Source organism: Urocampus carinirostris, chromosome 1 (assembly GCF_059441175.1).
Source record: "Urocampus carinirostris isolate Australia breed hairy pipefish chromosome 1, RoL_Ucar_1.0, whole genome shotgun sequence".
NCBI lineage: Eukaryota > Metazoa > Chordata > Actinopteri > Syngnathiformes > Syngnathidae > Urocampus > Urocampus carinirostris.
In genome coordinates this window covers 9,860,059-9,877,225 of record NC_142349.1, presented here as the reverse complement: position 1 = coordinate 9,877,225, position 17,167 = coordinate 9,860,059, and the positions used below count along the sequence as shown (strand labels likewise).

Genomic DNA, 17,167 nt, shown 5'->3' with positions numbered 1-17,167 from the left:
TAAGAAAACTGACAATAGAGGGGAAGGTCCTAATCATCAAAGCGATCATCCTCCCAATGCTTTTGTCAATCAGTTTAATTTTTATGCCTAAAAGAAACGTGCTGTTACAACTGGACCGAGCCATCTTTCGCTTTGTCTGGGGCTCAAAGTGGGAAAGGATAAAAAGAGATACAATGAAAAAGAAAAAGGAAAAAGGGGGGAAAGGAGTGCCTTACCTCCAGCTTTTCCTGGGAAGCAAATATGTCTCTCTCCACTTCCAAAACGCTGTGGGCCCACCCAACAACCCGAAAAGTCAAGCAATGACCCGTTTTTGGATGGGCTCATATTTGCGGAAGCTAAAGCTTGTACCAGACAATCGTTTGATTCCAGTTTCGTTTAACTTGCCACCAACACATCTCTTTATTCGGGATTTTTTGAAGAAGTTTGATTTGGAGACACAAGAATGTCACACTTTACAAAACCACAGGGCCCTTATTGCTATTGTGCAAGAGCGAGCTACAGTAAGCCCTGTGCGGGGGCTTGCGTTTGGCGAATCGTCAATCATCCTGCCCTCCCAAACAGACTACGAGACTTGTCATGGATGGTGGCTCATGAAGTTCTCCCAGTCAGAGCCGTAATGCACCACCGAGGAATGTCAGCGACTTCGACGTGCCCTCAACCTGGCTGTGGCGCCCAGGAGTCGGTGAGGCACCTTTTTTGTGAGTGCAGCGCTGCCCAGGTCTTGTGGACAATGGCCGAACAACTAGGAGAGTTCCCGGACTTGCCAGCAGGAGAGGTCCCTGATGCACAGTACGTGCTTTACTGGGTGAGTCGGTCGAGGAGGCCTCGGAACGACTTTGCCAGGGACCGGCTCACTCTCGCCGCCATCAAGGACGCCATCTGGACCTCCAGAAACCTGCTGGTATGGAGGTGCAGGCAGATCCCCCCCGTGGCTGTGCTCCAAATGGCTGCAGATACCATACAATCTGCGAGCGGCGGGCCTAGGACGCAGCCATAAAGAAGACTCGTCTGCACCCACCCGGAGGGGGGAGCCGGAGCTACACTGTGGGAGTCCCGGCAGCAACGGCCTGGGTTGTGGAACCCAGAAGGGAGAGGACCCACGCAGAAGGGAGAGGACCCACACAGAGGACTGGAAGAATGCTGCTTGGGAGGGTGGGATGGCAGAGCTATGCCCTTGCACAATAGTATTGCCTTTTACACGCTGGTTAACTACTGTTAAAAGAAAATAACTCTGAAATTGTTTAATTGATGTTGAAAATGTCAGGAAAAAATGTTAAAACGTCATATCGTCACGTCATATTGTCAGATATAAAAAAATTGTGAATATGCTTAATGGCTGTGTTTTGCTGCTGTTGGTGTCGGTGGATTTGTTCAGACCGAGGACAATCGACTTTGGCCTGGACGGATCTATTGACACTAACAAAGATGTTATATAATGAAATTGTGAATATGTTTGATTTTCGAGAAGGTTTGTTCAAACCTCACTTTGTGTTTGCTGTTAAAAACGTAATATTGGAATATAATATTGTGAATGTGCTTAATTGCTGTTGAGATTGTCATGATTGTTTTCTGTTTTTAGTGTCAATAAATTTGTTCAAACCAAAAAAAAACAGAGGTAAAGAGCCTTTGATTTGCCATTCAAAATAGCCACTACCATTTCGTTAAACAGAGATTACGAGTATAGTATTTACAAAGCACCGAAAGAACAAGCGAATTAAGGGCTGATTCGTGAGAAATGTAAGAGCCATGACTCGTGCCTTTCGTGAACAAAATGTCTTTATGGGCCGACTATTGGAAGTCGGAGCCGGGTACCCACCAATCGAAAGCTGGTTCCCTTCGAGATGCTATATGTCTCTTATGATTTGTAAAAATGCATTTTTTCCAGGGATTCTGTTCTACTGAATTTGATTTTTTAAGAATAGAAAGGTTAAAATGTATTTGTATTTCATCTTTTTCTTTGTATAAGTGATCTGCAGGTTTGAGAGCATTCTCCATTTGTGCCCCGGTGCTGTGGAAAGCTGTGCCCTATGTGATTCAATCAGTAACCTCGGTGGAGCTGTTTAAATCTAAGCTTAAAACACAGTTCTATTCTATTGCATATGATGGACCAGGCTGCAACTTTAGTTGCAGCCTGGTCATCTGAGGTTTATTACCTCATGTGCGGTCCCTTCTCAGATTTCTTCATTTGCCATATGTTGAGGTTTTTTAGTTTTTCCTTGCCCTCATGTAGGTTTTAGATCAGGGGATGGTGTAATAGTCTGTAGTTTGCAATCATATGTGGTCTGTACAGCCCTTTGTGATAAAAGGCTATACAAATAAATATGACTCGAGGTGACTTGACTTAAAGGGGGGTGCGGGAGTGGAGAGTGATTTCACGCTCATCATGTCAGTTCTTTTGTGAGTGTAGCATGAAAATTTGAAATGTTAGAAAAGTTCAGTTTCAAAAACAGTCCAAACGCCAATACAGAACCCCAAAAGATGAAAAAAATACGAGTTTATTTTAGCGCATCTAAGATATACACGTACTTGATGAATGAACTGCCTGAGGCTGCAACATGACTTTAGGCCAGGAGATGGCGGCAAAGCGTAACAAAGTTTCAAATGGTGGACAGCACGTACAACATTTGAGCGTCCTTTTAATTGAGCTGCTTAAAGCTTTTTTCACAATAGACTATACAGTAATCCAAGTTACATAGATGCATTGATTGCATAGAAGATACCATAAATATTATGTTTAACAGTATCATAGATTTTCTGCTTGCTGTAACTATATCAATAAAATATCAATGTGCTTGGCCATCATTATTTTGTTACGTTTGTTTCATCAGGATTATAACCTAAAAACGCTGAACTGAATGAAGAAAGTTGTATTTTTCTTGTTTAGTGAAAATACATCAAATGGCTAGAGTATTTTTTCTATTCCTCATAAACTAGTACAAAAGCAGTAATTTTAACAGTGATTCATTTTTCATTCTTGCACTTACATAACACATAAAATGCAAAGAGTAAAACAGGGAAAACAAGTAACAGTTTTCAACTGATGTCTGAGTTTTCCTTGATTTTCTTCCGTGTGGGTTCAGCTCTTTTTGTCCATGGGGCTCTTTTCACACTCGTTTTTGCGGTTGATCTTGAAAACCTTTGAAGGTTTGAATTTTCCTTTTGATTTCTTCAGCTCTTTCAAACCTCTTTCACCTAGGTTCTTGATCATCTCTTCTGGAAGTGCATCCTCCTCTAGCTCCCTAGGTAGAAAATACGTGACTATGTTTCCACCAAACAAAAATAAATGCTAGTACTGTATTGTTTGTTCTTACTGCACCTCTTCCTATCCTGATCTAAAATGTTGACGATCTGGTTCCTCTGTTCGATGACGACAAGCAGCTCGGCCATCCGGCTTTGCTCATGATCTCGATCTTCTTGACTCCAGGCGCTTTCTGAAAAAATGAATTGGGATCACGGCGCTTATATGAAAAAGGCAAAAAAGTCGAGCACGGAAATCTCACCAGGCTTGTTGAGGAGACGTCTGAGCTCGTACTCCACGTCTGCCTGCCTTTCCTCCAAACTTTGTTGCTTAGTTCTTACACACAAAACACAGTTGCTTTCAATTATTACTTTTTTTAATTCATGTTTCTTTTTCTTTTTGACAACTATTTCCTGTAAGGCTTGGTTTTCTTAAACACGTGGGATGATACTTTTTGATGGGGGGGACAAAAACAAAGTTTGCAATCATTTTATAAATGTGTCTTTAATGTGATTTTAGTCAGTTTTTGGTCGTTTTTCCAATCGTTTCGGCATTTGTTTTTTGACATTGTTTTTAGTTTTCAGTTACTTTTTGGGTCGTTTTTTTGGAAATTTTCGTTTTTAGGTTTGTTTGTTATTTGTCAGATTTTCTTCATTTTTGTTTTTTTTGGTTACTTTTTAGGTCATATTTCAATCTTTTTTTAATCATACTTTTGATTAATATGTACCTCTTTACTACTTTTAAGTGCTTCTACATCATTTTCAGCATTTTTTAAAATTTGTTTTGTTGATTTTCCGTTGTTTTTTGCGTGTTATTTTGTAATTTTTGGGATTGTTTTAGGGTACATTTATGATCACTTTTTGGGTTGTGTTTATAGCAGCAAGGACTCAGCAGGAGAAGCCATGTTCAGAACAGTTCATGTTTACTGTTGCATTCGTGTTTAATACAGGCAATTGACCCGGTTAAAAAAAATCTTTTTTAGTAACCAGCTATTCGTGGTTTCATCAGTTGTTTATAGCTCCTGTGTTAATATTGTATTGGATGATTTATTTCATTATTCATTTTAATATGTTTATTTGTTTCCATCTTATTGTGTGTCTAAAATAAAGATATTTGAGAACATTGGAATTTTTTATCAAGTTTTTCCTGTGCAAAACCTGATGCGGTCCAGCCTCACCCAGACTCTGACTTTGAGACCCCTGCTGTAAGGCCTTCACATATCATGGCAAACGTACTTACAAATAAACTAGCTCTGTATCTCTTCGCATCAGATCTCGCCTCTCATGAGTAAGATCAAGCCATTCAGTCACCAGATGTTCTTCTTCTTTGTCTAAGGAAAAAAAAATGCCTCTCAATATTATGGATAGAGCATCAATTTCTTTCTAAATAAAAAAACACAATGAACCATTCTGGCATTCTCTAATATTTTTCTCCAGGTCGATGCCTTGTTCCTCCAATGCCTGCAGCTGTTTTTGCACTTGTTGTGTTTGTTCTTTTAAATGTGCTGGAGAAGGATACTGGTCTGCCTGAACCTGCCGAACAACAAATGACACAACGCAGTCAGTCAAAAGAAGACCACCAAGTAATCCAAATGACCGAATCGTGTGAGAAATCTAAATCAGTGGGTCACAAACTTTATAAAGCCAAGGCACACTTTTTTTTTTTTTTTAAATTAAAAAAAATAAAATCTCGAAGCTCAATGTCCCTCGAGAATGTTGAAAGATAAATTCCCGGCACCAGTTGCATGTTTGTGTTTTCAAAGCTTAATTTATCATGTTGCCTTAATTGACACTGTGGAGTTTTTGTTATCATTTGTGGTTACTTTGGTTGAGGAAGTTATTTGTTTAGGTTAATAATTTTGCTGTATTTTTGATCAACTATACTTAAACCTTTTTTTAGAATTAACTTTTTTCATCTTATTTTTTCTCCAAAAATAATGGAAATAATACTTAAAATTTGCAAAAAAAATGTCTGCCAGTGGAACAAAAAATATTTTATACGTTCTGACTATTTCGTTTTTTTTTATATAATAAGAAAGTAATAAAATATAACAAATATAATAAAATAAAAGCGGTTTTCTGAAAAGTTATGTGTAAGATTTGTACTAAATTTATTTCTTTTGTAGAACAATGTTAAGATAATATCTCATTCAAAATAATGTCCTATCTCATTAGCAGTTAATTAGTATAAAGAAAAATATCTGCTGCTACCTAATGCTGTGGTTGAATATACCAGTTACTCGGCCTACCCTGGAAGAAATATACTAAACAATGGCATGCTTTTTTTGCAAATTCCAGTGGCACACTAGACAACATCTCACGGCACAATAGTGTGCCCCGGCACGCCAGTTGAAAAACAATGAAATGTTTGTGAAAATTAAGCAGAAAAACAGAAAATCATTTTAAAGTTATATTTAAGTTAGTCATGTTTAGAATTCTCATACCTTCCTTTTCACAAGTGGGAAGCCATGTCCAGGAGCAGGTGCCCGTCCGGAAGTCAGGGTCTGGAGGGTTTTAGATTTGGGCATTTCTGTTTTGGCTTCAAACTGGTCATTCTCTTTGCAAACCTACTAAGATAAAATAATTTATTGTCCTTAATGCTTGGGATACTACTATAATGATAAGAGATAACGACTTTATTATGTCAAAATACCAAAAGCAGCACATCGGGTAAAGGTGGATTTATAAATAGAATGAAGGAGACAATTTATGAATCCAGTAGGACGTTAACTCTACTTGGCATTAAATACAAATAGCCCAAGCAACATTTTTTAAATGATTATATATATATAATTTACATTTACTGATAAGTCTTTTAAGTGGCCACATTCCTACTAATGCATGCAAAAATATCATTTGGTAGGGAAAGAGGAGCGTGTCTGGAGCAACTTCAGCCTGATCTAATTACTTCCCATTCCCATCAAATACTTCTTATTCTAACAGAGTGCATTCACAATGAGAGAAAGAGAGTCCAAATACTCCAAAAAGCATAGATTAAGGTGGAAGAGTGAGGGACTCGAACCCCTTTTCACAAGTGAGCTCATGATCGCCCTGGCTCACCCTCTGCGGCCCGCAGGTCAGTTTTTATTGGCCCGCAGCAAATTCTGAAAATATAGTTGAATATGGCCCGCACATGGCGCTTGAGCTCAACTCTGTTGCACTTCTCAGTTTTAACACTAGATGAAGCCAGTAACGGAAAAGGTGCTTCTCCACTAAACAAAATTAAGCAAAGAAAAGCATTTACCACAAGTCACCAAAAATGGCAGCACCGAAGAAACAAAAGATAGCAAGTGAGTGCAGAAGATTTCAACCACGGTGGGAAAATGACTATTTCTTCAAAGAAATCAACGGAAAGTGTGTCTGTTTGATTTGTAATGAAGATGTTGCCGTGATGAAGGAGTATAATGACCCTCTGCACTATGACACCAAGCATCAGAGCTACGCATGCTAGGAAGTTGCTCGACTTATTGCCCAGCATGGCAAACCGTTCTCAGACGGTGATTTCATAGAGCAGAGCCTGCCTCATCAAAGTCACAGAAGTAATGTGCCCGGAAAAAGTGCAGGATTTCCACAAAGTGAGCTTATCCAGAAATACAGTGGTGCGGAGAGTCACGGACTTGTCAGCTAACCTGAAAATTCAGCTGAGAGACAAAGCTTCTGCTTTTGATTTTTTTCTCGATAGCATGCGATGAGAGCACAGACGCCACAGACACCGCACAGCTGGTAATTTTTTTTGCGGGGAGTCGATGATCATTTTTGCTGTACGGAGGAGCTGCTTGATATGATGAGCCTAAAAGGCACAACGACTGGTGGAAATCTTTTTGAAGCTGTGTCAGAGGCAGTTGAAAAGATGGGGCTTAAATGGGACAAGCTCTGTGGAGTAACAACGGATGGAGCTCCGGCCATGACCGGTGAGCGCAAAGGAATAGCATCCATGGTAAAAGAGAGCGGAGGTGAGGCTGTTAGGATGCACTGTATAATCCACCAAGAAGCACTGTGTGCCAAGACTCTCCAGCTGGGTGATGTGATGAAAACTATCAACATAATTCGAGCTAGAGGACTGTACCACAGGGAATTTCAAGCTTTCTTATCCGATGTGGATGCTGAGTACGGGGATGTACTCTACCATTCTGATGTGGGCTGGCTCAGCCGCGGCTCCGTGCTGCAGCGCTTTTATTCGCTGAGATCTGAAATCGACAAGATTTTGAAAGAGAAGGGCCGACCTCTTCGTGAACGGAGTGACCCTCAGTGGCTGGCAGACCTGGAATTTTTAGTTGATCTCACTCATCATCTGAATACACTGAGCAAGAACCTACAAGGCAAAGAACAGCAGGTGTCACACCTGTATGTGCACATGAAAGCCTTCTGTATAAAGCTCCGCCTGTTTGAGACACAACTACGAAGCTTTAATGCGGCACACTTCCCTGCGCTGTCTGAAATCAAATCTGCTTTTCCAAAGGCAGACCTTTCTGCTAAAAAGGAGAAATATGTGTCAGTGATTTCATCTCTCGTGACAGAATTCAACCAGCGTTTTCAAGATTTTTCTGACATTGAAAAACAAATCAAGCTGTTCTCGATTTCTGTTCGGCTCAACATACATATGTGAACAAACATTTTCTCTGTTAGATCAGAACAAAAGCAGACTGAGATCCAGAATGACCGTTAGCCATCTCTGTGAAGTCCTTGGTGTCTCAACCACCAAACTTTCTTCTGACATCCCAGCCATCGTTCAATCCAAAGGACAGCATCACTGCTCCCACTCAGAGCAATGTTCTTCACATTATAGGTGAGTTAGAAATACACACAGTAACCATGAGTCAATATGTCACCTCTAGTCTGTGGCCCGAGCCTTTGCTTATTTTTCTGTGTTTGGCCCTCACCAAAAAAACTTTGGACACCCCTCCTCTAGGACTTAAAGTCTAGGTAATATCGACCAGCTAGAGGCAATTGCTGGGAGTGAATGAAACACTTATATGTTTATGCGGTGTTGTGTTATGGAACATAAATTCCCACAGAGGGCGCTGTGAAACAAGGAAAAGGATGGAAGTGCAGGAGGGGTGAATGCAGCTAAGACAATGAAGAATAAAAAGTAATGAAGAATAAAGATTGAAGCGTAGTATTCGTCTCGTTGCATACTTTTTTACTAAAACTAGTCTGTGGTTCTAAACCAACTCCAATCTAACCAGCTCCAAATAAAGGAAAAAATGAAAACATGCTCAGTCAACAACTAAACATCATGCCAGTTGGAAATTCAATTTCATAGACAATCACAATGACCCATGATATATTTTCAGAAACAGTCCGCGGGCTACTCAGGTGGTCTTAGGGGGCTACCTGGTGCCCAAAAGCACCACGTTGGAGATCCCTGGTCCATACAAACAAACATCAACCTGATCTTTTTTCAACACAGCTCTTAGGGCCCTGTTAGTGTTGTGTTACTGCCTTGTTACAGGCACTGTTTGGAAAGAAAGTTTTCTTTGCACATTCACCGAACCCCATTTTGTGTATCATAAAATGTGATTTTTTTTTCAGCTTTAGATGACCACGCCGCGCATGTTATTGCATATAGAAATGATGTAGCGGTGCGTCTTGACTTCTGCGGCAGAGGATCTACCGAAACCCCTGAGACTGACTCGAGGAACTCCTAGTGTTTGATCCAACCCATGTCAAAAGCAGTGTCCTATGTACTATCTTTGTAAATAAGTCGGATTATAGTGTTAGCACCTGATGATTGTAATCAGATGTGGCTTATGTGTGAATAAAATGTTTTCCCCTTACAAATCAACTGGGTGTGGTTCATAAACAGGTGCACGCTATAGTCCTGAAACAACTATTATAGCGTGAAGTTTGAATTCTTGTGATATGTTGTGACATTTTGCTGATGTTCCATCCCTCATTCCTAAGGAATTTTAATGTACAGTAGTTAGCTAAGTGTAATCATACAGAGATGTTAATGCCTGCATTCAAAACAGATCTTTTACTTATAACCTTCACTTCCATGTGAGTTTCAGGAGGAATAAGTTAAAGTAAACTGTCCATACATACCTTACTTTGTGTTGAGGAGGCAGCTTCATTGTCCTCAGTCGTGCCAAAAGGTAGCGTTGTAGATTTGACAACTGGCACTGAAAAACTTCGTGGCAAAATGAGACTAGCTTTTCCTTTTTGTGTGGCATTGGAAGTCGTTGAATCGGTGCCGTCAAGTCGACGTTTATTTTCAACATGAGGGTCTTTGTGATGGAGCTCAGCCTTGGCAGCTTCTTCCCGCTCCAGGTCCTCACTGAAAGGATTAGGAGGGGGTACTTTTGGTCGGTACCAATACACTTGGCCGTTTGGCCCTCGTTTAGAATGCACAGGGGGTCCTGGGGATTGCACAGGGGGAAGTTGTGTCCAAGGTCCGGGGTGGATTATGCCCAGCCATGGATGGTTGGTTTTCACAGGACTTTTCAGGCTTATGCTGGAAGAATTTGGTTACAAGGAAATAAACATAGCAAACGTTATTTATCATTAGGGCACTACAAATGGGAGCCAACGATGCCACTTTACTTACGTGTTTGATGAGCAAGAGGAAGGAGGACTTTGCGTGGTGTCAATTTTTGCCACATGATGACTTTCTTTTGTTACCTTCGTGCTTGTCGTCTGGTCTTTCTGCACTTCATTGTCTTCAGTTCTGTCTTCAACATTTACTGAATATGTCCCAAAACAGTGAATATGCTGAATGATTAACTATTCTTAAGATATTGACTTATTCTGTATTATTGAACAATTGATTTTCTTAAACCATTGTCAAAGAGGTCTTGAATTTAACGTTTTTTTCTACGGAGTTCGTAGTTCATACACATTTTTCATGGCCAAATTCAAGCACTCTTTAGGAACTTTCAGAGCCAATGTCTTAATTTCTCCACAACCATTAAATGAAATCTGGTGTGAATCATATCTATTGCACATGCAAAAGTGTATCTGCGATTTACTTATGTGATTTATCAATCATGCATGCATTTATCAAGACATATGATTTTCAGATCATGATTAAATCATATATATATTTGTGTATCTGAACAATACATGTGTAAATAGTTTTGAGACAAATTTCTCCCCATATAGGTGTTGGGTGAAATTACGTAAATATGTAGCTTGCATTTTCGATTGCAGGAAGTTCCTCCCATTACTGGTATCACTGGTAACAGTGTTGGACACGTTACTTTAAATAACGTAATTAGTAATAGTTACTCACTACATCTTCCAAAACGTAACTGAGTTAGTACCTGAAATACTCCATCATAAAAGTAACTAGTTACCAGGAGAAGTAACTATTTCCGTTACCTTAAAAGAAGTTGTTGTCAAAGAAGTTAAATTTTTCTGAGCAGTATTTGATTCAGTTAGAGAAGGACAGGTAGGTGTGTTTGGAACCTTGTAATATGTTTTTGAAGTGCAAAAATATAAACGACAAACATTAGAATAATAAAACAATCAACAGTAAACAATATGTAGTTTAATAAAATAAATGTGAAAAAGTAACAAAGAAAAAAATTCAGTAACAGAAAAAGAGAGATAAAAGAAAAAAAATACTTATAGACACATTAACACTGAAAAAAAAACAGGAAATAAAATAAAAAATATTTATAAATCTTCAAAAAAAGATAAATGGCAAAGTGAAGCCATCAGAGAGCAGTGTGTTATTTTTGGGCAGACTTGTTGTTCAACATGGCAACGAATTCAAGCAATACAAGCACTTCACCCAAAAAACAAATACTTTCAATCCTTGAAAACCAAATATTAAAATTCAAGCATTTTCAAGGATTTCAAACACCTGTATGAACCCTGTTTTTAGCTTGGTCAAAGAAAGGTCAAAAGTGTGTTTTCTTACCTGAAGCGACACTGACTGTTTGATTTTCAGCTGCAAGGACCAAAACTGAAGCCAACTGCCCACTTTCACCCATCGCTTGTACATCTGGTGATGGGACCTGTGAGGGCTCCCCGGTTTTTGTCTCGTCTTTCTGCTCATAGCTTCCTTCCCAAACCGCTGGAAATATGCCTTCACCCTGTGGCAAATCCTTTACCTTTAGCTGAGGAGATGGTGGCCCTGACATGCTTGCGTTTGCGTCAGATGACTCCTGCTGCGCTGTTTGCGCTGTTTGCGCTGTTTGCGCTAATTCCAATGGTTTATAAACCGGTCCGTCACGTGACTTTGTTTCCCCAGAGCCCTGAGAGACGCCGATGAGAGTCAATCCACTGAAAGACAAGCAATCTCCCCATACCTGAAACCTCTTATCTGTTACATGGTCAGAGCAGATAAAACAACCAACATCCTTTCCTGGAATGTAAAATCCCGCTTGGAGGGTTCCCTGGCACACTTGGCACCTGAAAAATAAAAACATGCTTGAAGTAAAAGCCTTAAACGAAAAATATTGTCAGGTTTTGCATAATTTCCCTGCTTTTACCTGAAACAAGCACGATGCCAGATGGCTCCTTCAATCACATGTCTTTGTATAAGATGAACTGGTTTGATGCAAAAATGGCACACAGTGCCAAGAGGTTTAGCGGAACATTCTTCATCTTTGATGGAAGGCAAAGAAGCTGAAGGCTGGAAAAAAACTGACAATTCTAAAAATGTGGGCAGTGAATCAGGAGTCTCTTTTTTTTCTTGGGTCTATCACCTTGTTTGATGAAATGATGTGTGAATACTTGAAACTGGAACGACCTGCTGTAAAGTCAAGAGAGAAAATGTAAATGATGAACATCAACAAAAGATTTTCTCGACTTGGGTGCAATAATGATGAAATACTCTTTTCAAAATTTTGGGCAGGAAGCTGATCGATATTATCGTTCATGACCATGTTGCAGAAAAGGACATTGGAACGTGTACAAATTCTACAGAAAAAAGGTCTTTCACTAGTTATAAACAATAGAAATTATGTGTACATAGTCAACCACTGTTACAAAAAAAAAACAGTAAGTAAAACAATAAACAAAACTACGAAAAATGTATTTTAAAAAATGTGTACATTATTGTGTTCATGTAGAAAAGGTCCTCAAAGATCCTTATTAGCTTTGCAACGCTGCCGTTTACTTTATTTTTGAATAAATACATAATTCCAATGTTTGAATAATAACGAATACCTGTTCTTATTTTACGCCTGCACCAAAAATGTGTAGAAACGAGTTACTGAAATAAATGTAGCGTAGTAAATGTATTTTTTGGGACATTTTTTACTTCCATTAGTATTTTTAAATCACTATACTTTCTACTTTTACTTGAGCAGATTTGTGAAGAAGAAAGTATACTCTTACTCTGCTACATTAGCCTACATTAGAGCCGTTCCTTAAGTATGTAAGTACGCGTCTGTCTGTCCCTGTGGCGGACCCTGCGGTTTACACTTCACTCCAGTCTGAATTAGCAATGGGTATTTGCTAACGAACCAACTAAATTATCTGGTTTGTTCGCGAACTACTTTGTTTTTAGGGATTCTGTGTTGTTGACAAAAGTATAAAAAAGGTTAAACTTTTTTTACATTTGTAAATGTTTTAATTTATGTTGCCTGTGTATTTAATTCAACATGTTTTACATAACAAATGTAAAGTTTGTCCTTGTTTTACATAGTTTATTTGCTGTTGCACTGAAGGGTCAATCTTTTTGATTAAGTATTATTGTGCTTAATGTATTCATTTGAATTTATACTATTATGATTTAATTGTTTTTTTAAGTCCTTGAATTTACCTTGATTATTTTAATCAATTTTTAAATTAAAAGAAATTATTGTTAATTTGATTATCTAATTGAATGGTTGTTATTTTTCAATAAATAAGACGTTGCTATGATTGCTCAGTACTTGAATGGTTCTTCACCGAAAACTTTTTTACTTTTACTCAAGTAATTATTTGGATGACTACTTCTAACTTCTGCTGGAGTCATATTATTGTGAAGTAACAGTCATTTTACTTGGGTAAAATTTTTGGCTACTCTACACACCTCTGATCTCAACATCTTTGTTAAAACGCTGCATTTTTTTTAAATTGAGAAATAGTCATAATTTCAAATATAATCTGCCTGTTCCAGTGAAAAATAATTTGCTCATTTTAATCTTGTTTTATGAAATGTTTTACGAATTGCGATATTTTAGCATTTAAAGTATTATATATTTAGCAAAATACAAACAATAATGCATAAAATACATATTGATCAAGGACAAAAAATTTTGGGGAAAAAAAATATTATTTTACAAGAAAATCAAGTTTAAAATACAACTTGAATAACAAATCTTGCACATACTTTTACGAGAAAAACAAGGTTATTTTGTTTCAAAAGGGAAGTGTAATACATAAAAGGACCAAATTATGCACCAGTACAACTAATTATTCAAAGGTGCTGTCTGGAATTTTGAAATTTTCTACTTGCTAAGGCCATCTTCTGGCTTAAATCCCCATGTCAAGCTACTTTGTTGCGCATGCAAATACGTGCATTTCTGGGACGCACTCGAACCAACTCTTCATTTTTCTATCGTTTTTGGGGTTTGGGTTGGTATTTGGACGGTTTTTGAAGCAGTCCATTTCTTACTTTCACCATTTTCATTCTAGAATGAAAGAATACCACAAGATTGAGCATGAAATCACTCTCACCACCCTAAACAGCTCTGATAAAAGTAAGCTAAAGGCATATAGGCGCTTTGGGAAAAAAATGATGAGGGCTCTCTGAACTCAGTTTGGTATTGTTAACACATACTTAATAGAGAGAATATTCAGCTTTTTAAGGACACCTTGAAGACACACCCAACCTTTAGATGTAATGTGACCTGTTAGCTGTCTCAAAATAAACGCATTAATTATTTGGCTGCAGAAAAATGTGCACCCTTTTATAAATAGAGATACGCTTTATCTAAACTAATAGTGTTGTTGAATGGGTGTCAAGATATTCCAACACTATTTCAAGTGCTTCTGATAAACCCCAAAATAAGCTCAGCAGTTACTGTGTGCTTTTCTTAGAAGGAATTATTTTAAGGTTTAAATTGTTTTCCAGATACACTAACTAGCATTTCAACAGTGATGAACAAACTTCATCATACCTTATTGCAGAGTTCTCTAACGACACCCGAAAGGACAGTAGAGGTGCCCGCGCACATGTCCTGAAAATAGCTCACCAGAGCTGGGTCATTCTGATATTGTAGTAAAATATTTTTTTAGTGGTTGACTGAGTCTATTTAACCCTAAACTCAATAAATAACCAAGTAATAACATGTTTACAACAAAGTAATAACATTATAAGAAATGCATATTAAACTGGGAGCCCTTTACACTAATTAATAACAAAAAGTAGCTCTAAGCCTGAAAAAACGTTGGAGACCCCTGCCTCATTGATTCGCTTCCAGCACGAAAACTTGATAAAGAGAGATTAGCTTCTTGCTCACCATGAGACGGCCCACTGAAGTAATCGTAATACTCCGCGAGGTAAGTGACAATGCTCAAATCGTCGGGGATCTCAGTAGCAAGCATTTCTTGTGGGACCAGGAAAGCAGGGATACCAAGCTTTGTTTCAGCAACTTCAAAGGCCTGAAAACAGTTTAAATTTTCTTTATTTACATTGAAAAAAACGTAGCCAAAAATGTTTACAATGCGTTTAGTCAAGGCACTCCAGGATAAAAAATGGCTGATAGAAAAAAAATAAACTAAAAAAATAAATAGGTAAAAATATGTACAAGGTAGACCCAAGATATGCGTCTGCTCTGAAAGGCCCGACTGAACCCACATCACCGTTTTGATAGTTCCCTTATTGCGGTAATGCGATGTTGCCGCGAAAGTAAATTGGTGAATTATTAAAAAAGACAAATAATAAATGTTATTAAATAATTTTATTTCAAACAAACATAAATCTTATTATTGTGCTCATGTTTTGAAGACTTTTGACAGTTGGATTTAAGACACTTTAATGCCAATCAAGGCCTTATTTTTAGAATAATGAATTCAATGCCTGTAAAGACTTTTGAAGGATCTACAGGAACCCTGTAGTGGTCAAAAATGACAAATTTTACCATATGAACTAAATAGAGGCCTTACATCTGAAGGATGTTATACATTTGACTATAAAGGATGTTATACGATTAAATACAAGTTACATTTATTGAGTTTAATGCTATAGTTATTTACTGACTGTGCCTTTATTCAATGAGCAGCGAAGGTTCAGGGCAGGCATAAGTGGTGGAAGAGATTGTTTACAGGAACAGGACGTACTGCTGATAAGATAATCAGCACATCCAGACGTTGTTGACGCAGCCGTTGTTTGGAGTACCCAAGACATCGGGACGCTCGTCTACAAGATGGTGAAGCCCAGGGGGCTTCCTCGGCACGCCCATAGGAGGAGCCAGCACACCATTGTGCGGGGAGAAGATGGCCAATAGGAAAAAGCTAAAGGACTTCAGAATAAGGCTTCCCATGGACACTAATTCGGCCGTTTTCGATGGAGTACACTTAGTTAAAATTTAAGGGAAAATAAATCCGCCACCGTGTGGATATGTCGGCTTTCCTGATCATTTTTCCTTCATGAAACGAGCGTGCATAAATTGTTGGGTGAATGTAGGTTGTGTTTAGTTAATGGAGTCGGATAACTAATTCGAACAATTTGGTAAACGGTACATTTCGATATTTAATTCCGAACACATCTCAACGGACTGTGCACATTAGTTGTGAATCAGTTCTGTGCAGTTTAACGTGTTTATGCACAGAGGTACATGCTCCAATGTGTACAAATGACTCACCAGTTGGTTGTTGTTGTAAACATTAGCTCTTGAAAGGGATCTGAAATCTCTGGATCCCGATGAATAACACAACAAAACAACAGAAGAACAGGATTTAGTCTGAGAAGTATTGCACAAATATTACACACAAAGAGCAAGACATCTTATTTTATTGTAACCACACTAACAAGCCAAAGGAGTACTGGTAATCCAATAGACTGACAAGTAAAGTAAAGATGTCGAAGAGCAAGATTAGGTGGTGTTGGCCAGATTACACCCAGATTAAACAGCATGCGATGGTAATTTGTAGTTTTTGAAGAAGCAGCACATCACACAGATCATCAGTTGTCAATACTCACATGAGATCTGGGCGGTGCTTGTGGATGATGGCACAAAATGCAAGTCCATCTCGAAAGGAGGTGGACAAATTTGTGATTTCCACCTGAGGGTACGTGGCGCATTTTTCTCTGCACCACTTGAGCAAAACTTGCTTCGGTGCCATTTTATCAAGCTTGCCGTCTGAACTTCGTCACGAGGGTTTGGGCCAACGTGACACAAATCAACACGGCAACGTGGAGTTTGGGGAAGCTTGATGGCTACATTTAGCACGCCACAAATGCATTTTCAAGAATGAAGTGACAGTATTACTTTGGGGTCACATTTAGTCACCTTAGCGATGATTTTCTCAAGGGTGGAAAACTGCAAGCGACAGAGTTCACGAAAGCTCTGCTCTTGTCTTTTTTCGACATTAAATCAGGTCACAGAAGTTATCTTACGAGACTGACCTAAAGAAAACCTTTGAATTATGTAATAATACCGAATATATTTGATGACAATAGTCCACGAGCACTTGTTGATGACAAACAAAAAAGAAAGAAAATCCCCTCGGTGGTTGTCCATCCATCTTGCTGAGCGTCACACGCCAAATTATATCAGCCAGTAGGGGGAGACAAACGCTGTCAGGACTATCTTTGAAACTAGTGAAAATGATCCCCTCAGTTTTCGGACTAAAATATAAAGTTCCGAAACGTCCTACCGTGGGTTGATCAGACACCATATTTTATTTATTTATGATCTAGTAAACCTAGCAAAGCTGAAACTTAAAATTATTGCAAACAAAACTTTTACTCGTGACATATAACGAGGGTTGGCATGCATCCATACAGTTAATGAATACCCTAGTCAACAAACACCATGCTAAAAAGCTA

The 17,167-nt window shown here is 38.6% G+C and overlaps 1 protein-coding gene across 2 annotated transcripts; it reads right to left on the bottom strand.

The window, feature by feature from the left end:
* Window positions 1-2,474: 2,474 nt before the first annotated feature.
* On the bottom strand, window positions 2,475-16,912 carry LOC148373484 (MICAL-like protein 1). Of its 2 annotated transcripts, none has more exons than XM_088325963.1 (14): window positions 16,319-16,912; window positions 15,981-16,029; window positions 14,637-14,778; window positions 11,892-11,938; window positions 11,676-11,818; window positions 11,102-11,595; window positions 9,785-9,920; window positions 9,283-9,691; window positions 5,682-5,804; window positions 4,644-4,770; window positions 4,478-4,568; window positions 3,501-3,574; window positions 3,317-3,431; window positions 2,475-3,231 (listed from the first exon to the last, which is right to left on the bottom strand). In XM_088325963.1, exons 1-14 carry the CDS (start codon window positions 16,459-16,461, stop codon window positions 3,189-3,191), a joined length of 2,136 nt encoding a protein of 711 aa, XP_088182089.1. In that variant the 5' UTR covers window positions 16,462-16,912; the 3' UTR covers window positions 2,475-3,188. The 2 variants fall into 2 exon arrangements, with proteins under 2 accessions (XP_088182089.1, XP_088182087.1); XM_088325961.1 differs by having other exon boundaries at window positions 2,475-3,239; window positions 16,319-16,909.
* Between the last annotated feature and the right edge of the window lie 255 nt (window positions 16,913-17,167).

What these genes read in the sequence shown, in the direction of transcription:
- LOC148373484 (XM_088325961.1), bottom strand. Translation starts at nt 16,461, where the DNA reads ATGGCACCGAAGCAAGTTTTGCTCAAGTGGTGCAGAGAAAAATGCGCC. An exon ending in GATACAGAGCTAGTTTATTT is followed by an intron (nt 3,575 to 4,477) that starts GTAAGTACGTTT and finishes TTTGTGTGTAAG; the next exon opens with AACTAAGCAACAAAGTTTGG. An exon ending in ACGTCTCCTCAACAAGCCTG is followed by an intron (nt 3,432 to 3,500) that starts GTGAGATTTCCG and finishes TCATTTTTTCAG; the next exon opens with AAAGCGCCTGGAGTCAAGAA.